The sequence below is a fragment of the Pelobates fuscus genome, chromosome 9 (genome assembly GCF_036172605.1).
Source record: "Pelobates fuscus isolate aPelFus1 chromosome 9, aPelFus1.pri, whole genome shotgun sequence".
Taxonomy (NCBI): Eukaryota; Metazoa; Chordata; class Amphibia; order Anura; family Pelobatidae; genus Pelobates; species Pelobates fuscus.
Genome location: NC_086325.1, coordinates 108005269 through 108029851, shown reverse-complemented (window position 1 = coordinate 108029851; position 24583 = coordinate 108005269). Strand labels below are relative to the sequence as shown.

The 24583-nt window shown below is 40.3% G+C and overlaps 1 protein-coding gene across 3 annotated transcripts in view; it reads right to left on the bottom strand.

The window, feature by feature from the left end:
* Positions 1 to 24583, bottom strand: part of MVB12B (multivesicular body subunit 12B) — a 166636-nt gene that overhangs the window by 53353 nt on the left and 88700 nt on the right. For all 3 annotated transcript variants that reach the window (XM_063432296.1, XM_063432297.1, XM_063432295.1), the window contains one exon: positions 456 to 550. In XM_063432296.1, coding sequence (XP_063288366.1) covers positions 456 to 550 — 95 coding nt within the window. The remainder of the gene's footprint in view (positions 1 to 455; positions 551 to 24583) is intronic.

The window sequence follows — 24583 nt, the reverse complement described above, 5'->3', positions numbered from 1 at the left end:
AAAAAAACAACAAATATTTTTTAAATGTAGGTTTTTATTAGATTTTTTTGTAATACATCACGGACACATTCTTCAATATTAATGCACATTAGTCTATTATTTCCAGGTTACTACACATAAATTCTTGAAGACCATGGTTCTATAAAGTGGACCCAATACAGTTCAGTTTTAACCTTCTTCCATGCTCTGGATTGGGTCTGTCAAAGGGATTGCATTTGCAGAACATTTTATGGACACTACTGCATTTGCACTAAACACTGGGCTATTCACCAAATAAATCAGTGACATAAAAAAAATACTTATGTACTCCGTCTGCTTTATTATGAAACAAGCTGTCAGTAAAACTACTAGTAATCTGAAGCATTAAGAGTATTATCTGCTTTAAATAAGATAAAATGAAGGGAAGAAAATGATCTAGTCTACAGGTTATTTTAGATGTTTAGTTTTGTACTCACCAGATATTGCGTATAAGTTTGACTGCTGATTTTCAAAGTCCGGCCGCGTGTTGTTTCTGCCACGAAACGTAGCAGGAAGAGTTAAAGAGATGTGTCTAGATAAGAAAGAAAAATGTCATCTTGAATTAATGTTTATAATCAAAAGAAAAATTATGCTGAAAAATGTTTGGCTATAGACAAAAAATAAAAAAGCAGAAATTAACACAGTGTATGGAGACAAATGATCTTATTGCCCTAAGACATTTTACCACCACACCATTGCATTTCAGATTGTGTAAATATAATTTCATATCTCCTGCACAGCTAACAGCAGTTTAGATCCTAAACTGGAGCCTTCTGTGTGTTAGTAAACGCGAATTTACAGTGCAGGTGATACAAATTTCTAAAGTAAGTTAACATCTGATTGAAAATTAAACTTTTTTTCCCCTGCAGTCTGTGTCAATAACAGGCAGGGATGGTGTAGCTAGAGCTGCATAAACAAAAAAAAAAGCAATTTAACTAATTGAGACTGCAACGGCATGATCCATACACCAAAACTGCTTAATTAACCCAACATTGTTTTGGTGACTATTGTGTACTTTTCAAAAGGGTTACAAAACATTTTTCTTTGCATTTAAATGTGGAGTACCATAATGTTATTTTAGTGCTGACTGACCTGGGCCTGTCTCTACTCTGCTAAAAAAAAAAAAAAAAAAAAAAAGGGGGAAAAAAGAGAGACAAGTATCTGTACCATCGTGTTGTAAAGGTTTTAAATCACATGTTGAGTTAAGGAGGTAGATTGATAGACACAGCAACAACTCTATGCTATGCTATACATAAATGCTATACATTTTGGAATATTGATTATAGCAATTAATTATGATAAGATTTAAGTGTCTTATTTTACCAGAGTACTAGAAATAAGAGTGGTATATTAGTTTGTTAACAAGGAAGTATGTAGGTATATGAGGTATAATCCAGTGTATCCCTATTTATTCTAAAGTTTGCATTTTAACACTATCAGCCGTTAACATTTTTTTATTAAAATCAATATAAAATGCCGCCAACAGCAGTGAATGCATATATCACTACAAAGTAACAACTAGATGGAAGGCACTCTTAATGTGTCAGAGCATCTTGAATTTTCTTAATCGGTACATAAAAGAGGAACAGAAGGAGCTCACTGTAGCAACTGTCTAGCTCTCCACCTAAGACACAGCATTAGTGACAGTGAGAGACCAACTACCACTAGGACTCGGTACATTTGCATCATAAATGGCAATGTCTGTATAAAGTGTCAGATTCCAATGTATTTACGTTCCCCGTCCCAATACAGAGTGATAACTAATTATAGTACAATTAATCTTAATTGCAGTTTCTAAGATATTTAGCCAGTCCGTCTAAACAAAGTGTGAGCATCATGAGAGATGTAGTCAAAAGACATTTGAAGTGCTAAGTTTAATCATCACTGGGCTACTCCCTATCTGTACACTAACCCCAGTGTTTTGTGACATCACAATACTGTTGTAGTTCACAGAAATAAGTAAGTTACGGTTTGCTGTAAAAACCTCCCAGAAACCTTACTGCTTTTATGGGTGGCAATCTAAGTTTTCAATACATTGGAATCCCCTCTCCTCGCCAAAAAAAAAAAAATGCCATCCACAATCAAAGAAAGGATGGCCAGCAACTATGAACGCCATGATGTCATTTAGTTCCATTTAGAATCAGGCAAGACATGTATAAACTTGGACGAAAGGTATGTATTGTGTTTAGGCATGCACTGAAAAAAATGTACTGCATTAGACTCCGGAAACCGTTATGTTAACGGTCTGCATAAAAATATGTATGGAATTATTTATGCAAATGCCACGTTTTTACCTTTATGAATGTCAACGGCTCAAGCTTTTTCCTCCCAGAAGTCTTGTATCTTTAATTCCCAAGTTCTTGAAATATAGGGATATCACCCTGACACTAAATACCTGATTCTGTTTCTTGTTCTATCCTTGGATAGCATGTCACACGGGAGCATTCCACTGCTTGAATTGTTTCCAAGTAACACAGGTGCATAAAACACAATACAAGCAATGATAAATTACTACCGCACTTCATACATACTAAAAAAAATATTAACCCACATTCTCTCTGTAGAAAATGACTGGATCTTTGAAAATACTTTTTTATTATCTTTTTCATGTAGAATAAGAAATATTTTAAGGTCGGAAGCTCATTTTGGATTCGTTATTTGCATCACTATTGAGTACAGCACCAAGAGCATATGGCAAATCAAATACCAGTTAGAAATCTCAGCCTTAACTCCTCTCACCCTAGGAAATATTCTGGGACACATTTTCCTTCACGTTACAGTCTTTACAATTAATCATCATTTCAGGAACCGAGGCTGACACCAAAATTTACTCTGTGTAATTAAGCAAACTTCTTCATCTTACTGGGCGCTAAGCAGGCAAACTGAAACAATTATAGTGTTTGCAGAATATTTGTCTTAAAGGGGCAGTTCACGGTGGAGTTAAACCCCTTTAAATATATAGATCTATAAATAATGGATTAAAAACATAAAGAAGAAGAAAAAAATATATATATAAAAATATATATATGTATATAGTTTAAAAATCAAATGTAGATGTTTTTGTGTTATGCTATATTTATAATGAAAAAAAAAAAAAACAAATAAAACACACACTTAAAACACTACCTAGAAAGCGCCCAGGACTTGAAGAGACACTATAGGCCAGTTCATTGAGTTGAAGTAGTCTGGGTGCAATGTCCCTGTCCACTTAACCCTGGAATCTAGAAATTGCAGTTTCAGAATAAACGCAATTGTTACATTGCAGGGTTAAGACTGCCTCTAGTGTCACACACTAGAGGTGCTTGACTTCTTGAAACGACGCTGTGTTTCCTCATTACATCTAGCATCTTCCAATTAACCCATAGTAATGCATTTAATTAACACTTGCCTATGGGGAAGGCCTAATGAATGCACACACTACCTTGGAGATAGAGTAAGTGCAGAAGCACTGGAATAAGGGGAGTGTAAATTTTTTTTTGATTTATTTCCCCCTGCTGTTGCTGGGGGGGGGGGGGGGGGAGATGAGGTGGTGGGGGGGGGGGGGGAGGTATAAAAGGGCAGAAAAACACATTATGGTGTTTGGAATACAGTTTTGTATTCCTTGAGGCTGGTCCCCTAAGTTTCTCTTTAAAGAACAGAAACGAAGCATGTGAAATAAAAAAATAAATATTAGCTTTGGCAATATAAACAGTAGAAAAGTAAAAGAAGTATATCTGGGGAAATGCATTAGGGGCCATGTCTGGTCTGGAAGCTGCAGTACAAAGCAGTAACTGGGTAGTAAAGAGGATATTAATGGCTCTGTGCATGAAAGAAGATGTTTTCACATACCCAGAATGCTAAAAACAAAAACTGATTTGTAATGAATGTCATCAGTGAGATCTACACCAGGTAACAAAAACTAAACTCACAAACCTTTCTAACAACCAGAGGCAGGATGTCTACTCTGGAACACTTATCTGTACATTTTCTGATATATTATTATTTTAAACTGTACAGTATTACACTAATTATAATTTTATTGAAGACCTGTATAAAAGTTATGAAGTTTATGAATTTCATATAATTTTTCAGCAGTTTGCTTTTTCAAATTTTTAATTCCCACCTCCCTTTTATTTCCTTTACTATTTTCTATTTCTATTTACTATTTTTAGGTCACTACGGCTGGCCCTGCCTGGCTCTGTCTCCATGGCTGAGACATTCAATCTTTTTTTTTTTTTTTTTTATTCTTTATTTATTTGCGCATGGTGGAGCATGGTAACAATGATAACATATGGAAACAGTATAGAAGATTGGTTTCAAGCCGATCAGTAACTTCATGTTAACATACATGTTATCAGATAATAAGCTCATTTTCATTTAGCATACAATGTGGTTGGCATACCCGGCATGTTGAAATGAGTTATGTTCCCCTAGGATACTCCAAATGTGAAAGTGGTGAGTGTGTGTTACAGGCTAGGTCAGGTGTGTGGTTTTGGATGCCTATATGTACACGCCAGTGAAGCTTTGTGGGTTCCAGGTGGGTTGTTGTAGCAAGTTTGTGGGGTGCTCTTGTTTGCAGTGTACTTTGTGTGGCATCTCCTGTGTCCCCTCTAACCCTGGGGGATGGCGGGGGTGGGTGGAGTGGCGTTAGGCTTTAGTAAGTGCCTGTTCGCTGGCACTTGAGGGGGGGGGGGGGGGGGGGTGGTCTGGTGAGTGTGTGGTTCCCAACTTTGCGTTTGCTTTTAAACACCAAAATATATATATATATATATATATATATATATATATATATATATATATATATATATATAACTCGTCAAAAGATGTATATACACAGTGTGATACAAACAAACAAAATCACAATAAGACTATTTAGAGGGGAGATTAGGCACGGACCTCTCCCATTTTAGCTGGGGTGTCCATTATGGTAGTTACTACTGTGCCCAGAGTTTCAGTCCTCGTGTAGGGTCACGTGGGCAGCGCCGGTAAATCACCCGGTGGCTATCCGTGAGTGGAGTTGTCCTCCGGCTCCCAGTCCTCCGGTTGGTTTGGGGTCGCGGTGGTGTGTTGTGGGTGTTGTAGTCCCAGTGCCCTCAAGAATGGGGGCGCTCCGGTTGGGGATGTGAGATGGTGTGCAGTCCCATTATGGTGGACTAGCAGTGCGCCCGTGTTCCCCCATCTGTAGATTTTGCCAGCCTTACGCAATGTTGTTGTCACAGGCTCAAAAGTCTTTCTCCGTAGCAGGGTGGCTCTGGTAACATCCTGGAAAAAGGAGAGCTGGGCTCCCTCGAAGGCCAGTGGTGTTTTGCCTTTCATGGCAGTCATTACTTGTATTTTGTCGGATATTGTCATTAGGCGCAGGATGACATCCCTGGGTGTGCTGGGCGGTATGCGTGCGGAGCTCGTTACTCGGTAGATCCCATCTAGCGCAATTTTTTTGGGAGCTGCCTGAGGTAACAGTGTTGTGAGCAGTCGCTGGATATAGTGCGGCAGCTCATCGGTCGGGACTGTGGCTGGGATGCCCCGGATTTTAATATGCGTCCGGCGTTGTTTGTCTTCTAGCGACATGATTTGGCCTGCTAGCACATGTTGCTCTTCCTGGAGGCGTTGTACCGAGTCTTTGAGGTTGGCCATTGTATCTTGTACATTGGTGATGTCTGCTTCCACAGTTCTTATCCTGTCTTTTACTGTTTGTATATCCGATTTGACTGTGGCTACAACGGCCGATAGCAGCTTTTGTATGTTGGTCCAGAGAACTTTTAGGACCCCTTTAGTAGTTGGGGCTGTGTCGTCTTGGTGTGCAGCCAGCTGCGGGTGTTCCGCCTGAGGAGTAGTTACCATAGCTGGTTCCTCATGATCAGGCTCGGCTGCCTGGCCGGTGGGGGGTCGCTGCGAGGTGTGTGCTGTTTCAGCTTGGGCAGGTCGGAGCCACATCACTCCTATGTCTCTGCCTTGTGTGGTGGGGCCAGCGGTGGGTTTGTGTGAGCGGCGGCCCATGGTGGTAGTGCCCGGATCTGAGCTGGGTGCGTGTTGTTCGAGGAGGCTTCCACTGAGGAAAGCCTCCAGGCCTTGGATTGGCATTGCGCGGTAGGACGCAGGTTTGCGCCTTTGCCGGAGCTGCTTCGGTGCCTGGAAAAAAGGCATCAATCGGTGCAGTGTGTGACACCGATCGTTGTTATGTGCATGTCGGGGCTCGATGGCGCTTAGGTTGGGGGATTTGCAGCAGATTGTTCCCGGTTTCGCAGGAGCGAGGTTACATGGCGTCTGTACAGGATGGCTGCAAGGCTCCGCCCCCCCGAGACATTCAGTCTTGATGATATCAAGCAATCTAATGTTTTCGCATAAGAAAGCATTGGGAGGCTGCCTTTGTGCTCCAATCAATACGTCCTCATAGAGATGCATTAAATCAATGCATCTCTATAGGCAACATTCAGCGTCTCCATGCGCTGAACGCCAGTCCTGCACGCTCTGCAGCACCAACTCAGGAAGCACCTCTAGCGGCCACCTGAGTGACTGCAACTAGAGGTATTATTAGTCAGCAATGTAAACACTGTTTTCGGTGAAAAGGCAGTGTTTTACCCCTTAAGGACGGCGGGCATACTATGACGTCCTTCAAAGAGTGGCTCTAAACGCGGCATAGTACACCCAGCCTTCCGCCCGCCGTCCTGTACTGACCTGGACCGACGATCTGTGGCGATCCCAGTCCAGGGGGTCTGCCCGAGACCCCAGCAGTTCCCCTGCAGCAGCTCACGGCCCTCCAGGGCAATGTGATCACCATGATCACATGGCTGCAATAGGAGTCTATGGAGCTAACCGCAGGGGAACTGTTTGAGCTGTCGGGCAGTCCCCTTGACTCTTAAAAATGTAAATAAAAATTTAATAAAATAGACAAATAAATATATTATACATATATCATATATGTATAATATATTATAAAATAATTAGAGCATTTTATAATATACATATATAATTTCATTATATGTGTATTTTGAGATATAAACAATTGAAGACAGAAAAAGAGAGAGAAAAAGATAGAAAGAATGAGCCAAGAACAAGAAATCCTCCTAAATGGGGGGTAACCTCTAATATACATATCCTACAAAGAAAAGAACAGGAGGATTCCTAAATAGTGATCAATCAGATTTTTAGAAGCAATTCTCTTCTATTATTTTTTTGAGTTGTCTACCTGATATATATGTTGTATCACTATATATACACATTTATTATTATTTGTAGGTATTAATTCAAGACTTTTTGGTACTATTTACTAGACTAACTCCTCATGTGAGTTTAGATTGTATTCGGTTCGATAGCAGGTGAGAAATCTCACCTTTTTATTAATTAGTATTAAAAGTTAAATTTTAATATACCTAATTAGTTTTCGTGTATCTTTTCACTTGTACCTTGGCATATGCATTGGGCATTTATCGAGTTACACTGTGTTACCTTGACATATTCAGGAATCCTCCTGTTCTTTTCTTTTGATATATTTTGAGATATATACATATATATTTGAAAATACACTTGTAATGCAATCATATATATGTATAATAGATTATAAAATGCTTTATTTTCCAATATAAATAAAAGTGCGTGTGTATGTATATATATATGTATATATATATAATGAGTACACCACATTTTTTAAAAATATTATTTTATTACCGTATATCTTTTCATATGACAACACTGAAGAAATGACACTGCTACAATATAAAGTAGTATGTGTACAGCCTGTATAACAGTGTAAATTTGCTGTTCCCTCAAAATAACAGCACACAGCCATTAATGTCTAAACCGTTAGCAACAAAACTGAGTACACCACTAAGTGGAAATGTCCAAATTGGGCCCAAAGTATCAATATTTTGTGTGGCCACCATTATTTTCCAGCACTGCCTTAACCCTCATAGGCATGGAGTTCACCAGAGCTTTACAGGTTGCCACTGCAGTCCTCTTCCACACCTCCATGACATCACAGAGCTGGTGGATGTTAGAGACCTTGCACTCCCCCACCTTCCGTTTGAGGATGCCCCACAGATGCTCAATAGGGTTTAGGTCTGGAGACATGCTTGGCCAGTCCATCACCTTTACCTTCAGCTTAATTAGCAAGGCAGTGGTCGTCTTGGAGGTATGTTTGGGGTCGTTATGTTGGAATACTGCCCTTCGGCTCAGTCTCTAATGGGAGGGGATCATGCTCTGTTTCAGTATGTCACAGTACATGCTGGCATTCATGGTTCCCTCAATGAACTGTAGCTCCCCAGTGCCGGCAGCACTCATGCAGGCCCAGACCATGACACTCCCACCACCACACGCTTGACACCATCTGAACCAAATAAGTTTATCTTGGCCTCATCAGACCACAGGACATGTTTCCAGTGATCCATGTCCTTAGTCTGCTTGTCTTCAGCAAATGGTTTGCAAGCTTTCTGGTGCATCATCTTTAGAAAAGGCTTCCTTCTGTGACGACAGACATGCAGACCAATTTGATGCAGTGTGCGGTGTATGGTCTGAGCACTGACAGGCTGACTCCCCACCCCTTCAACCTCTGCAACAATGCTGGCAGCACTCATACGTCTATTTCCCAAAGACAACCTATGAAACCACTGTATGGTCTTGTCCACTGTGCTTCAGCTCAGTTTCAGGGTCTTGGCGATCTTCTTATAGCCTAGGCCATCTTTATGTAGAGCAACAATTCTTTTTTTTTCAGATCCTCAGTGTGTTCTTTGCCATGAGGCGCCATGTTGAACTTCCAGTGACCAGTAAAAGAGTGTGAGAGCGATAACACCAAATTTAACACACCTGCTCCCCATTCACACCTGAGACATTGTAACACTAACAAGTCACCTGACACTGGGGAGGGAAAATTGCTAATTGGGCCCAATTAGGACATTTCCACTTAGGGGTGTACTCACTTTTGTTGCCAATGGTTTAGAAATTAATGGCTGTGTGTTGAGTTCTTTTGAGGGGACAGCAAATTTACACTGTTATACAGGCTGTACACATACTACTTTACATTGTAGCAGTGTGTCATTTCTTCAGTGTTGTCACATGAAAAGATATAATAAAATTTTGACAAAAATGTGAGGGGTGTACTCACTTTTGTGAAATACTTGAGAAAGCCCCAAGAGGCGGGGTGAAACGCGTTGCAGGTGACGAAACCTGGAAGTAGCTGCGTCAACAAGTGACTGTGAGAAGCCGGTTACGGAGTGGGATAGGACTTATACAGTCTATCCACGATCCACCTGGACTACACTGAACTTGATTTGTTTAGCAGCAGCATTTGTTTTTACTTTTATTTACCTAATAAAGCTACAATACATTTTCTACTTCGGGTTTTCTACTTAAAGTGAGTGTTACTACATACCATTGTCTGGATCCAACAAACACAAGGGGCTGATCCTCCTGGAGCCCAATAGTCCGGAGTGGTACTTCAACCACTCCACAATTGTGAGTTTTTATTACCTCCAATTAGCGGTTATATCTCTTTACAGACATTATTGCACTAGGTCTGTGTTTTTATATATTATAGGGCGAGACTACCCTTGAAAAACCTGTACATTTGCAAGTATATGCTCATTGGTCATTTTTCTGTTCTATACCACATGGTATCTGTATATATTTACTGGTAACACACTGGTTACAGTTATACATTACTGCATCCACTTGGGTGATACTGTGTATGGTTTTTATTTTATACTGCTTGTACAATTATACCTTTGGGTACTATTCTCACATATTATTTTGCGCACCTGCATTTATGTATTTTTTTTGTAACATATATATATATATATACACACACACACACACACATATATATTTAACTATTATTTTACGTAATAATATGAGGGACCTGCCTAACAACCCATGCAGACCATCCAGAGAAACGTCCAAAACACCCTAAACCCTTTACATGTGGGGTATTGTTATAATCGGAAGACTTCGCTGAACACAAATATGAGTTTTTCAAAAAAGTAAAACTTATCACGACTATGATATCACCAGTAAAAGTGCAGTTTGTGTGTAAAAAAATGTAAAAAACAAATATAAACGCTAACTTTGGTCAGCATTTGTGACTAAGTGGCTACTACAAAAGACTGGACATACCCCATTTTGAATAGCCTGGGCTGTCTGCTTTTTCCAAATGGTATGTCATGGTGGGGTTAATTTTCATTTCTGGGCTTCCATACCGTCCCAAAGGAAACATAGGCCCAGAAAACCAATCTGGCAGATTTCAATGTACAAATATGGAAAAGGGAAAAGCCGTACATTTGACCCCTGTACGTTTTCAAGAACCCATAAAACCTGTACATTGGGGGTACTGTTGTACTCGTGAGACACTTCTGAATACAAATATGTGTATTTTATTTCAGTAAAATCCAACAGTATTATGACATTCACAGGTAAAATGTCATGCATAACTTCAAAAATAAAATTTCTTAATTTCTCATACTTTTTTAGATTTTATTCATAATTATGTTTCATATATAAATATTTGATATGAAATAAAAGCCCTGTTTCTCCTGAACAAAATGATATATAATAAGTGTGGGTGCACTTGATATGAAAGAGGTGAATTATGGTTGAACCACATACAGCGCAAATTCAAGGTTTCATTTATGTTTTGATCACAACTTGTACAATTGGCTCCGTCCTTAACCTCTTAATGACGAATGACGGATCCGGTCCGTCATGCCGGGGAAGCACTTAACGCCGGATGACGGACCGGGTCCGTCACACGCTAAAGTTAACCCCAGATCGTCGTGATCACGTGATTAACACTCCTCCTGCAGCTGTGATCGCTCTGACACGCTGTCAAAGCGAGCACATGTGCTGCAGGGACTTCTGATCCGCCTCCCTGCTCTTCCGCGTTCTGTGTGAATTGCAGGGAGACGGATCACTGCTGATGTTCTCCCTGTGTAAAAAATAAAAATAAAGTTAGTTTAAAATCCCACCCCCTTTACCCATTTTAAATAAAAATTAACCCCATCCCTGCCAATTGATCACTGACTACAGTTATCAATTGGCAGGGACTACATTTTACTGTGATCTTTTTTTTTTTTTTTTTTTTAACCCCTGAGGGTCAACTTTTATTTTTTGTAACCCTCAGGTTAAATTTATTTTATTAATTAATTTAAATATATTTAAATTATATATTTAGCTAGCTGGGGTGGGTGGAATTTAGTGGGGAATTTGGGGTTAGGCTAGCTAGGGGTTAACGTTAAAAAAAAAAAAGTTTTACAAAGTAAAAAAAAAAGTTTTAATAAAGTAAAAAAAAAAAAAAATCTCACCTCCCTTTACCCAGTCCTAATAAAAATTAACCCCTTCCCTGCCAGTTGATCACTACCTACAGTTATCAAAATACAGATCACAGTATTATATTGTGATCCGATTTTTTTTTTTTAACCCCTTAGGGTTAACTTATTTTTTTTTAATCCTCAGAGGTTCAATTTATCTCATTAATTTAAATATTTTAAAATTATATATTTTGCTAGCTGGGGTGGGTGGGAGTTATGGGAAATTGGGGAATTTACTGTTCGTGCTGCTTACTGCTAGTTAGGGGTTATTGGTAAAAAAATGTTTTTAAAAATTGTTAAATGTGTCAAGAAAGTTTCAAGAATTTAATACGCAAAAAAGTTGAAAAACGAGTTTTAAAAAGTAAAAAAATACATTTAAAAATGCTCATTACCACTACACCTGGAACAAACTAGAGAAAAAATGATGCCATGCTAAGGTTCAAAATATGCCTTTTGAATCACCCTGGGGTGTATTCTTTAACACATAGTATGTGTTTGTGGGGAAGTTTGAATAACCAACCAGCTAAACTACTCCAAAATGGAACATGGACACAGCGTAAAACTTCAAAGTCAGAAAAAAACTGGAATGATTGTGTTTCAAATGTGCCCCTTCAAGGTCCACATATACCTGGCAAAGTTACATATGGGGGTATTGCTGTACTCAGACGACATAGCTGAGAAACATATGAAGTATTATACAGTCGTAGCACGCATAAGGTTTGCAAAATATACTGTGCAAATTCACTTTGTGTGTCAAAAAGGCAGAAAAAAATGCTTATTACCACTACACTTCTTGGTGCAAGCTAGGGGGAAAATGATCCCACGCTAAGGTTCAAAATATGCCTTTTGAAATACCCTGGGATGCCTTTTTTAAGAAATGGTATGCCTTTATGGTGTAGCTGGAATATGTAGCCTGCTCAAGTGCACCAAAGTAGGACACTAACGCATCAAAACCCTCCATGAAAATTCACACTTAAAAACCTGAACTTGCCACGTATCTTTTACAGCACTATAACTTCACAAAATAGTGTCTAGGTCACACATTGGGCATATTGTTTTACTCAGAAGATGTAACAGCATAATTTGTTTATTTTTTATGTTTATGACAGTGGTACATATCAAGTGTGAGAAATACTCTGCAAAAATGAGCGCATACAGCTTGGCTCTTTCCTCTGCAAAAGTTAATTACTTCAATACCCTCATAACCACACTCGCCCGCGAACCCAAACGACTATTTCACACATTTAACTCTCTTCTTCGCCCTGCTGTTCCTCCTCCACCTACTAACTTGACCGCCTCAGACTTTGCAACTCACTTCACTGACAAGATCTCTACAATCAGAGAAGAGATCTCTCATCTTTCTTCTTCCCCTTACTTCACTCCCTCTGCTGTTCTATGTTCATTCGCACCCGCTACATTGGAAGAGGTTTCTGCTCTGCTCCAGTCCTCCCGCCCCACCACCTGCTCCCTAGATCCAATTCCCTCGCATCTCATCCGTACTCTGTCTTCTTCTCTTTCTCCACATCTCACTAAAATTCTCAATCTCTCTCTCTCCTCTGGTATATTTCCATCGCCCTTCAAACATGCAACTGTAACCCCAATTCTAAAGAAGCCCAATCTTGACCCTAACTCCCCATCCAACTATCGTCCTATCTCGCTGCCTTTTGCATCCAAGATCCTTGAAAGAATTGTGTATGCGAGATTGACAGACTTCGAGTCCAAATCTCTGCTATACCCTCTTCAGTCTGGTTTCCGCGCTAAGCACTCCATAGAAATGGCACTGACCAAAGTATCCAATGATCTACTCGCTGCAAAATCTCGTGGTCACTACTCTATCCTAATTCTCCTTGACCTGTCTGCGGCTTTTGACACTGTTGATCATCAACAGCTTCTTCTCATCCTCCTCAATATCGGTCTACAAGATATTGCTCTCTCCTGGTGCTCCTCCTACCTCTCCCAGCGCTCTTTCAGTGTTTCTTTCTCTGGCTCTGCTTCTTCTCACCAACTCCTCTCTGTTGTTGTCCATCAAGGTTCAGTCCTTGGTCCCCTACTGTTCTCTATCTATACTGCTTCCCTTGGTAAACTCATTAGCTCCTTTGGCACAAATCTACCTGTCCTCTCCTGATCTCTCCCCGTCCCTCTTGACTAGTGTCTCTGACTGCTTCTCTGCTATTTCTAACTGGATGGCTGCCCACTTCCTTAAACTAAACTTGACCAAAACTGAAATTCTGGTCTTTCCTCCCTCAAGTGTTGTTACTCCTGTGTCTGTCTGCCTCCAAGTCAATGGTGCTACCATCAGCTTCACCATGCAGGCTCGCTGCCTAGGTGTTCTCTTTGACTCTGACCTCTTCTTCAAGCCTTATGTTCAATCCATCACCAAATCCTGTCATTTCCATCTCAAAAACATTGCGCGCATCCGCCCCTACTTAACGCCAAATGCGACTAAGGTATTGGTCCATTCCACTTTCCTTTCTCGCCTTGACTACTGTAATCCGCTTCTCAGTGGTCTTACGTGCTCCCAACTTGCGCCGTTACAGTCCATAATGAATGCGGCAGCAAGGCTCATCTTCCTGTCCGCCCGCACCTCCCATGCCTCACCCTTCTGTCAGTCCCTACATTGGCTTCCTATAAAATAGAGAGCTCAATTTAAAATTCGGGTTCTTGCTTTCAAATCGCTACATAATGCTGCTCCCACCTATCTATCCTCCCGTATACACAAGTATGTCCCGTCTAGGCCTTACGATCTGCTGAAGACTTAAGTCTATCTTCTGTCAGTACTCCCACCTCTGATGCTCGCCTTCAAGATTTCTCGAGGGCTGCACCGTTCCTCCTCCGTTAGATGCTCACCCAGTCTCCACTCCTTCAAAAAATCGTTAAAAACCCACTTCTTCATAAAAGCGTATTAATTAAACTGTTAATAGCTTCTTATAGATTCCTCTTCTGCAACTGTCACTAGTCTAATACTATCCTTTCCTTTTTGTGTCATTTTACCCCACCCTCTAGCATGTAAGTTCATTGAGCAGGACCCTCAAGCCCTCTGTTCCTGTGTGTCCAACTCGTCTGGTTACAACTACATGTCTGTTCGTCCACCCATTGTAAAGCGCTGCGGAATTTGATAACGCTATATACATAGCATCATAATAATAATAAACATATATGTAAAAATGAAATTTTGTTTCCCCCTCACCACAAACAGTGACATAAATTGGTGAAAAAATGGTGACAAGTTAAGGCACAATATACACCATATAAGATACCCCGGGGTGTCTGCTTTATCAAATGAAAGCCCTTTGTGGGGTTATTTGATCAGCCACACTGATATAATACCCTAAAATGAGACATAGGCTGTCAAATCCATCTATGAAAATTCTAACTATAGAAACTGAAATAGCCTTGTCTCTTATGTGGCATTGCAGCTTTACAGAATAGTGCCAAAGGCATACAATGGGGGTATTGTTATACTCAGCAGTTGTAGCTGAACATTAATGAATTTATTTTTAATTACTTTTTCTAAGCTGGACATATTATGCACATGCTATTATTGCCAAAACTGTAAAAAAAATATATATATATTTTGGGGTTGTTTTTTTTTCAACTTTTTGGCATTTTTTTTTTAATAATTAATGATACAAATATAAATTAAAGCCCTGTTTGCCCTCTAAAAAAAAGTATATAATATGTGTTGGTGCAATCAATGACAGAGATGCAAATTGCGTTTGAATACAAACAGCAAAAAATGCAAAAATGTGTCCTTAAGGGTAAGACAAGCTTCTGAAGCAGTGTGCCTAAGGGGTTAATGTAAAAACACTGTAGAGACAGCCTATAGACACCAGAACATTGCATTAAGCTGTAGTGGTTCTGGTGACTACACTGCCCCTGTAAGGCTTAGAAAGGTTTTATATTGGGTGTTTTACATTACATTTTTAGGTAATCAGGTCAATAAAATGGTGTAATTTGGTGCTATGGTTAGTAGAAGGCACGGATTGTGTTTTTTCCCCCCATTCCTTTCTTATAGATGTCTAAGAGAGCAAATTATTATTAGCGGACAGGTGTTTTTACTGTACGTGTCAGGCTATTTTGGCAGGAGTAAAATACTAAAACGACCGGTTAACTTCATGTTTAGGTGTTTTTACCACCTGACAGTTAATCCTGGTAATGATTTAGTTTCATTCTCCAATGTTGCACTCTGGCATTGCCCCTTTAATCCCATAGGTGATAGAAGAATATGGCACAGTGATCATTCAAAGGACGCCAACCATTTTTATAAGGTATAACAATACATTCCATGTCAGCTGCAAAGTGATTTAAACACAATATATAGAATTAATCATCCATCTGCTTATCTGCTCCCCTGGCAGGATAAGTAGTGATGCACTTAATGTTAGCTACTTGTCACATCACCGTATAGAAAATAAACTGTTAAGGTGAATAATTAATTATACCTGTTTCTATATTGTGAGAGAATATGAAAATAGCAAAAATGAGTGATTTTTTTTTAACACTTGTCAATTGTCAACAATTATCAAGGCGTTGGCATTTTCAGTGGATAAATAGAAGCCCAATTCTAATTTTAACCCCTTAAGGACACATGACATGTCTGACACGTCGTGATTCCATTTTATTCCAGAAGTTTGGTCCTTAAGGGGTTAAAGAAAGATAAAACACAAACATAAAATTAAGCTTTATTTATTTATTTTTTATTTTTTGGAGGGGCAGAATTCTAAATGCAGTATGTCACCCAAACGTTAAACATAGATAATATGTTTACCTTTATTTAGTTCCTTTAAAAGGAGAAATCACCATTTCAATTATTTTTATAGAGAAAGGGGGAATACATGGTTAAATAGATATAATGCACACAATTGCTGAATTTGCTGTTTAAACAGCAATTTGATAAATACTTGCAAAACCATAATGTTCAGGGATATCATTTTTAATTTGTGAGTAACGGTTTCTTGATCCAAGGATAAATCTGACTGCCATTCTGGGGTCAATAAGAATTTGTTTCCTGGTTTGCTGCAAAAATGAAAGCGCTTCAAACAAGGTTTTTTGCCTACTTTTGGATCAACAGCAAAAACAGATGTGAGAATGGCTAAATGATGGACGCATGTCTCTTTTCAACTATGTAATACCCTGGCACACACACACTGAGACATAAAAACACAATGTCACACAGATGCACACACTGCCACATGCGCACACTGATACAAACAATTTGACACACAGACACATGTACATTAAAGTTGTTGCCAACACAGTGCAACACTTAAAGATAGTCAAAGGGTTAATTAAGCTTGTAAACGGTGAAACAAATCTATACTAAGAATTTGATATTGTAGAAAAAAACTGCATATAGACTATGGGTCATAAAATGAACAATGCTAAGAAAGGGGATTTTGATGCAAACTAAGATTTGCAGATGTGAAAGAGACTTGCAAGGTTTGGGATGCACGAAATAAAGACATACCACACTGATTATTGCCATAAGATGTTTGTTACATTTCTCCTGTTAATATCCCAGACTCGCAAGGACTGTTCAAACATGATAAGTGGCAGCGAATATCCCTTGCACGTACAGGTCATAAAATCATGATAACTTTTGGAGAGACATAAACATCTTGTCAGGGTGGCTGGCCGCTGATTACAGATACAGAGCTCCGTCATACATCTACAGAGAGACAGCCAAGTTTTACTGTACTCCATTAATAGAACTCTCAATAATTCCACTGCACAGAGTATGTTTTAACTCAACCAGATTACAATACATTTTATTCTGACGCTTGTTTTATTTGCCGAGTAAAACAAAACTGATTCAATTTCCTAACAAAGCCATAAAGTACAGCAAGACAATAAGCTTAGGAAGGATCGCCAGTTACTTGTGAATGAAAGAGCGATGCCGACATTAGTTAAGGGCAAACATCACCAAGCGGAAATTATCAACCATAAATAAATGGCAAATTTTAAATATGAACTTCAATCTTGGATAAATTATTCTGTGGTACTATCTTAAAAGGTTAACAAAAAGGAGTGTTTTCTTTAATTGTGTAATTTTGCACACAGTTGCATTAACCATGTAACTGCACATATTGAATAAAGCAGCTTTAGGCACAGATGTGTATTCACTAAACCACAAATTATGGAGAATTGGCAAGGGGATTTCACTCAGATCTGCTGCCCCACACCCCTTCATATACTCTGAACAGAGTTCTAGCACATATGTTGCCACTGCCTACAATTAGGTAAAGGGAAACAGTCACTTTTGTGGAAATTACACAATAACAAACAATGTTACACTGAAAACCTCTTTTAACATAAGGGGCCATGCTGTGAAGGAGAAAAGTCAAAAACCTTTTTTTTTTCTCCCTGCAGATTGGGGGCTGGGGACATAAATGGCTACCAGAGCACTTTAGTGTTAGGAATACACATTTGAATCCCTAGAGCTATAGTGTTTATGTCAGGCCAAACAATTGTGTGGGGTTGCTCTACCTGTGAAGAAGAGGTAACTTGCAGGTATTTTTGTTTTGAATTGCCCTTGTGGATGGGATCAGTCTGATATGCAACTGCCTCTGTAACATCACAAGTGTCCCTATTTAGGAGGGACAGTCCCTATTTTGAGCCCAAATCCTTGTCCCACTTTTCTATCCTAATTTCTAGGAGCTCAATATTTTTGGTTTGTCTGTGTGTATCCTTCACGGAGTTTCCATAATATGTTGTGAGCTAAGCTCTACCATGCAGGGCCAGCTCATTGGCTAGAAGCAAACAGATGGTGCTGCACTGCTTTGCCAGCTCAGACCAGAGGGCTTCTGGTTGTCATTGGAGGTGGTAACCAGTATCTGGTGGATTTTAAGTCAGCTGTCTACCTGGAAGGGGGAGGAACCAGATTATGTTCTCAATAGATATTGGTTTGCCAAAAACAAACAGTCTTTTTAAGCACTGGATACACAAGTCATGACGGAAGTTAATTTAAAGGAGCACTATAGTGCGAGAACAACAAACTAGTTTTCCTGGCACTATAGGGTTATAAGTTCCCCCACTCGCTGGGCTGAAGGGGTTAAAACCCCTTCAGCCACTTACTTTAACCCAGCGCCAGGCTCCCTTGGTGCTGGTGACCTCTTCTCCCCCTCCCGACGTCAGCTCTGAATGCGCATGCGCGGCCAGAGCGTGCATTCAACCCGCCCATAGGAAAGCATTACTCAATGCTTTCCTATGGACGTCCAGCGTGTTCTCATGCGATTTTCGCATTGAGGATTGACAGTCATTAAAGGCTGGATTAACCCTCAATGTAAACATAGCAGTTTCTCTGAAACTGCTATGTTTACAGTTGCACAGTTAAAACTAGGAGGACCTGGCACCCAGACCAGTTCATTGAGCTAAAGTGGTCTGGGTGCCTATAGTGGTCCTTTAACCCCTTAATGACACATGACGTGTGTGACACGTCATGATTCCCTTTTATTCCAGAAGTTTGGTCCTTAAGGGGTTAAGGGGTCAAAGGGAGTGCAGTTGACACAGCAATGGCATTATTAGAGAGAGAGTTTGGAAAGTAGTTGGACAGGAAGCTCAGGGAAGATGGTTTTATAGTTTAGTTACATTTCAGGCAGTCTTGGGACATACGAGAAGAGCAGAAAGGCAGCTCGTAACATGAGATAAAATAATTTTAGGTCAATAGAGTGGGATTATCTGTACATAAGTGATATGGAAAATCAAACAATTAGAGTATAAAGAAGAGATCCATTTATGACTTTAAAATAGTTTCTAGAGAGACAGTGAAGTACAATGGGAGGGGACAAAGAAAAAATGATGGCATAGGCACAATGAGTATTGCACAAAATCTAGCCATATGATCTAAGGAACAGAGTATGTTGTTAAGAATGAATAGGTGATTAACAGTGTCAAAGGCAAGAGAGAAAAAAAATGCTTTAGATTTGAAAAAAAATGCTTTAGATTTTGAAGAGATCAAGTCAATGTGTTGAAAACTATACTGAAGAGGGTTTAATAAAAGTTAAATACAGCAGAAGAAACTAATTTTAGGATTATATAAACTCTTCTGTAACTTTTAAATAGCAAAGGCAAGAAGAGAAACTGGCCAACCATTGGATGGATCAAAGGAAATGGTTTTTTTTATTGTCACATTCCAGTAGGCAGTGAGATGTCACTGAGCATACTGTGTAGAAGAGAGTAAATGAGAGGGGTCTGTGTGCATAGTGCTTATATGAATAGAATATAAAAAATTGAAGTGTGGAAATTTGACCATGGTGTGGCCTAACACGCAAACATGAAGAGGGCTATCCTACTATTTACTACCAAATTGTGTTAAAAGACCACTATAGCCACTATTCTCAATGCTTTCCTATGGACGTTGGCGTCTTCTCACTGTTAAAAATCACAATGTGAAGCGCAGAAGTGCCTCTAGCGGCTGTCAATGAGACAGCCACTAGAGGCTGGATTAACCCTCAGTGTAAACATAGTTTCTCTGAAACTGCTATGTTTACAACAGGCAGGGTTAACCCTAGATGGACCTGGCGCCCAGACCACTTAATTGAGCTGAAGTGGTCTGGGTGCCTATAGTGGTCGTTTAAGCATCATTTCCACCATTTTGGTAGCCAAAGTCCAACTCCTGTAGATTATTCAGTAAACTTGATCTTATCCTGCTCCATGGCACGTCATGTACAGATTTTCCTACCCTATGTAATGTGAGCAAGTTTACATATGTGTCTGTCAACAGAGCCCCACACAGAGCAAATATATTGGATAGAGGACCTGAGGGAAACGTAAATGCTTCAATTATATGAAACTGGCATCAGTTTACTGGGATTTTTCTAAGACTCCTGAGCAGATTTTCTACCTGCTATAGTAGCCTATATATCCAAGATTGCTGGTTCCCCAAAAAGAAAAAGCAAGACTTCAATCAATGAATATATCCACAGAAGTCTATAGTCCATCATTATTAACATGCAGTGTGATACATCAAAACGAAGAGGGGAGAAGCACCAAGTAGGGGGCTAGGCGTATGCATTTCATGCCTATGCGTTTCAGCATATTCTGAGATCAGAGATCTCTCAAAGATATATTCACTGATTGAGATCCTGCTTTACTGCTTCTGGTAATCTTGGATGCACAGGGCATGCAGAACAAAAAAAGGCTGTCTGCTGCTTCAAGAACAAAAGTAACAGGTTATAAATGTTCAAAATAAAGGAGGAGAAATAAAGCTAACATTTAAATAACTAAAATGTGGTTTATCATACAAAATGATGAAAATATAAAAATATCACAAATACTTTTCTCTTTTTTATTAGAAGCAGAAACTTTGTATGCACTTGTTTTGGTCAAGAAAAATAAATCCTTTATTTATGCAAGTTTAAAATTCTGCACTACTTCTGCTATTGACAAATGCTAGAAGAGACGATTTTCTTAACCCCTTAACGCCGTTCCATGCCGTCGCGCTTTAAATGGGCTTTAAAGCCCTTGCGGCGGCATGGAACGCCGTAACGGCTGCAGCCCCCAGGACCTCGGCAGTACTCACCTCCGACGCGATCCTCTTCTGGAGGGCTGCCTGACAGCCCAGGCAGCCCCCCCATGGGGGGCCTATAGCTGGCTATGGATCTGCAAGCAGGGGGACTGTCTAAAATATCAGACAGTCCCCCTGCTGGTAGGTAGTGTAAAAAAAAAAAAATAAATTAAACATGTGTAAAAATAAATTAAAAGTATTTTTATATATATAATATATGTATATATATTATATATACAATATATATATACATAATATATATATATGTAACGTCATACAAAGTGTATTTTAATACTAATATAAGTATATATGTACGTATAATTAAAATAATAAATAAAATAAAAAAACAAAATATTGAAACAAAATTTCATATAAATTATATATCCATATGTAATTTCATTCTAACTGTATTTTGTTATTAATATATATATATATATATATTGGTAACAAAATACACTTAGAATGACATTCTATATATATCTATCTATATATAAAATACAATTAAGGGGCGGGGCCGGACCGCCGGGCCGAGTGGACGCCATCAGCTCGTGCTCCGGCGTTAAACCTCGGAAAACGCACTGCATACAGCCCCAGACTGCTCAAAAAGATAAATTCCCCGCCAGCCCTGAAAGGGGAGAGGCTCCGGCTCCCACTCAATACCCGCACGAAGCTCACCGCATACTGGGCAGGCAGAGAGGGCCGTGTCCGGCCTACAGACGGCACCTGAACGCCGGCGTCCATTACTTGCCACATGGCGCCGTGGAACTGCGCAGCACTGAGACACCCCGCTTCATGATAAGCGCTCCGATGTGGGGTAACCCTCGGCCCGGGGTACGGCCCTGCCCCGCCCCCTGCCCCCCCCCCCCCCCCGGCCGGTGGGGGTTATCCCGGCCTCATGACGATGGCACGGGCCGCAACGGGAGCCTACGCATGTGCTGTGTGCTGAAAGCCTACACTGGCGATAGCTGTGTGATGGACAGCCAGCCAGTCAGCTGAAACAGACACTGACACGGAGGGAAGGACACACTTTGCTGAGGAAGCACCCTGGCAGGGAATGAGGTGACTCAAGCCATCACAGAGGATATGGAGGATGGTGACCTGACATGGCTGTGCCCAACAGCCGGGACAGGTTCTACTTAACGACATATCTGAACTACCAGAGTTGGAGTAACTATGTGCAACGCCCACCATGGGGAGCTGGCTTGGACGGCCCGTGCAGAATTTGGCACTGCTGAGAGCCGGATGGACCCCCAGCGATGGCTACTAGCCTGCAGAAAAGTGAGTGCCCTGGCCTCTGGGTTTGTGGGGTCCCCAGAGAGCCATGTCCCTGATGCCGTGAGCCCTGCGGGGCGGGACAGTGCGGCCCTCCCGGCGGACCAGTGGCCGGGAGCGGCGCGCACCGGCTCCGAGTGTGTGGCCGGCACCGGGAGAGACATTGGGACACGTGCTTCACTGGGTCTGAGGTGGTGTTGGGGAGGTGCAGGTAGTAGGGGGCCCGCGGACTCTAGGTGTGGGGGTCAAGTGGACTGTTTCTGCTCCCGAGTGCCCACAGCACTGCGGAGGACCCGGGTGCTGGGCTGGGGTCGTCTTGGGGAGGACGGATGGAGACTCAACGTCTTGGGTGACGCACTGCGGCTGAGCCATGGGAGGCCCTCATCGGACTGTTCCCGTATTGTTTAGCTCTCATTATTAGTTATTAGTTTTTATTCTTTATGCCTTCATTATTGTCGCATGCCTGTGTCATGACTCACTAGGCGCAGTTATAAGATGGCTATGACTTCTCACTGCCCCATGATTCCTGCTTGTTCACTCGCATTAGCCATGTATACGCTGTGTAGGCTGCAATGCCCACAGGGGCCACAGCTCCAGGTCGTTAATTATTGCACACAATGCCTACCTGACTAGCTGTAGACAACAAACCGCTCTATATAATCTCATTATAAAAAAGGAATACACAGTTAGCGACACAGTGACCGCATGGGCGTAGGCTTACTGTTTTTATATAAGGTCCATCGCTTAAATACGGCACACAGATATGATCTAAGACACACATTGTACGTAAGGCTACATCTGACTGTAACGGACTGCTAGGTTTGAAGGGGACGGGCAGACCTGTTCCATACCTGTATTGCCAGCACCTTCCTTCTTTCCTTTTATTACTTTACTTCAGGGTGTATTACTATACCCGGCTGCGCGTGCACAGCACAAGGCCCTTTTGGACCGATGGGAGATACTCCCACCGGTGCTTAAATGGGGACTTCACGTAGGCCCTTTTTCCCTTTTTATGTCTTCCCCTTTGGAAGCAAGGACCAACTTTGATACAAAACTTGAATTATACCTATAATTTAATCAAAACCAGAACGGCCTAACATAACTGACCATCAAACTAAAGTAATGCCTTCACACTGTAGTGCTACCCAGACCTAAATTACTACCACGTCTTGAGACTGACATGCAATAAGACATTCTTAGATTAAACTGTATGTTGTAGACTTATGTTATCTTCTGCTATGTAGTTAAATAATATGCTATACCATGATGCACATTGACCTATACCATGCTCTGCACAGTTTTAAAATTTCTACCCTTTGGCCAACTATGCTTGCTTATGCTTCGAACCGGCATGCGGGTGCCGAGGGACCATTCGGCCCAATATACACGGGAAACCCGGACCACCAACGGCTGCTATGGCTTAATATAACACTGCTGCTTGAATTGACTTAGGTTACAAAACAAACATTTTTAGACGTAGGCCTAGAATAGGTAGGCTTGATATGCTGGATAGACTCCTTATGCAGAAATAGGCTTTCCGTATCCACGCCCAATTGTATTACCCTATTACTACCAGCCAGTATCGCCCAGCAACCGAACCAAAACCAGACCTTGACCTGATGCGACGGAGTGTAATGAAACTTATAACTTATAATTTCTTAAAACCAGAGCCACCTGACATAGCTGGCCGTCAAACTAATGAAACACCTTGACAATGTTGTGATACCTAGACTTAAATTACTAGCACGACTCGAGACTGACATGCAATGAGACATTCTTAGATTAAACTGTGTGCTGCAGACTTATGTTATTTTCTGCTATGTTGTTAAATAATATGCTATACCATGAAACTGTACAACTGCAAATTCTCTTTGACGCACATATTTGCCTCAACTAATGTAAGACGTACTATGCCTCTGCGTAGGCAACAGCGCAGTCGTTCACCAAACTAGTTCTATGCCTGCTAATGTTTTGCATACGAAATAAAAAAAAATAAAAAATACAAATAAGCGCAAATATATATATATATATATATATATATATATATATATATAGATAAATACATATAATGACATAAAAGATTACATTAGTATACACGTAGAATTTAAATACATATATATATATATATATATATATATATATATATTAAAATTCTACATGTATATTTAAGTAATCTTTTAACATAATTATGTGATTTGATTAATTAAAATTTGATTGACATGCCTGACAACACAGGGAGAAAGTGCAGATAATTTAATTTGCAAGCACTATATTTGACCCTGTAACTCTCCAAGACACCATAAAATCTGTACATAGGGGGTACTGTTTTACTCGGAAGACTTCGCTGAACTCAAATATTAGTGTTTCAAACTGGCAAATTTTATTACAACGATGATATTTTAAGTAAATGTGCATTTTTTACAAACAAACTGCACTTTTATGGACTATATTATTGTTGTAATATGTTTTACTGTTTTAAACATACCCCACTTTCAATACCTTGGCTTGTCTACGT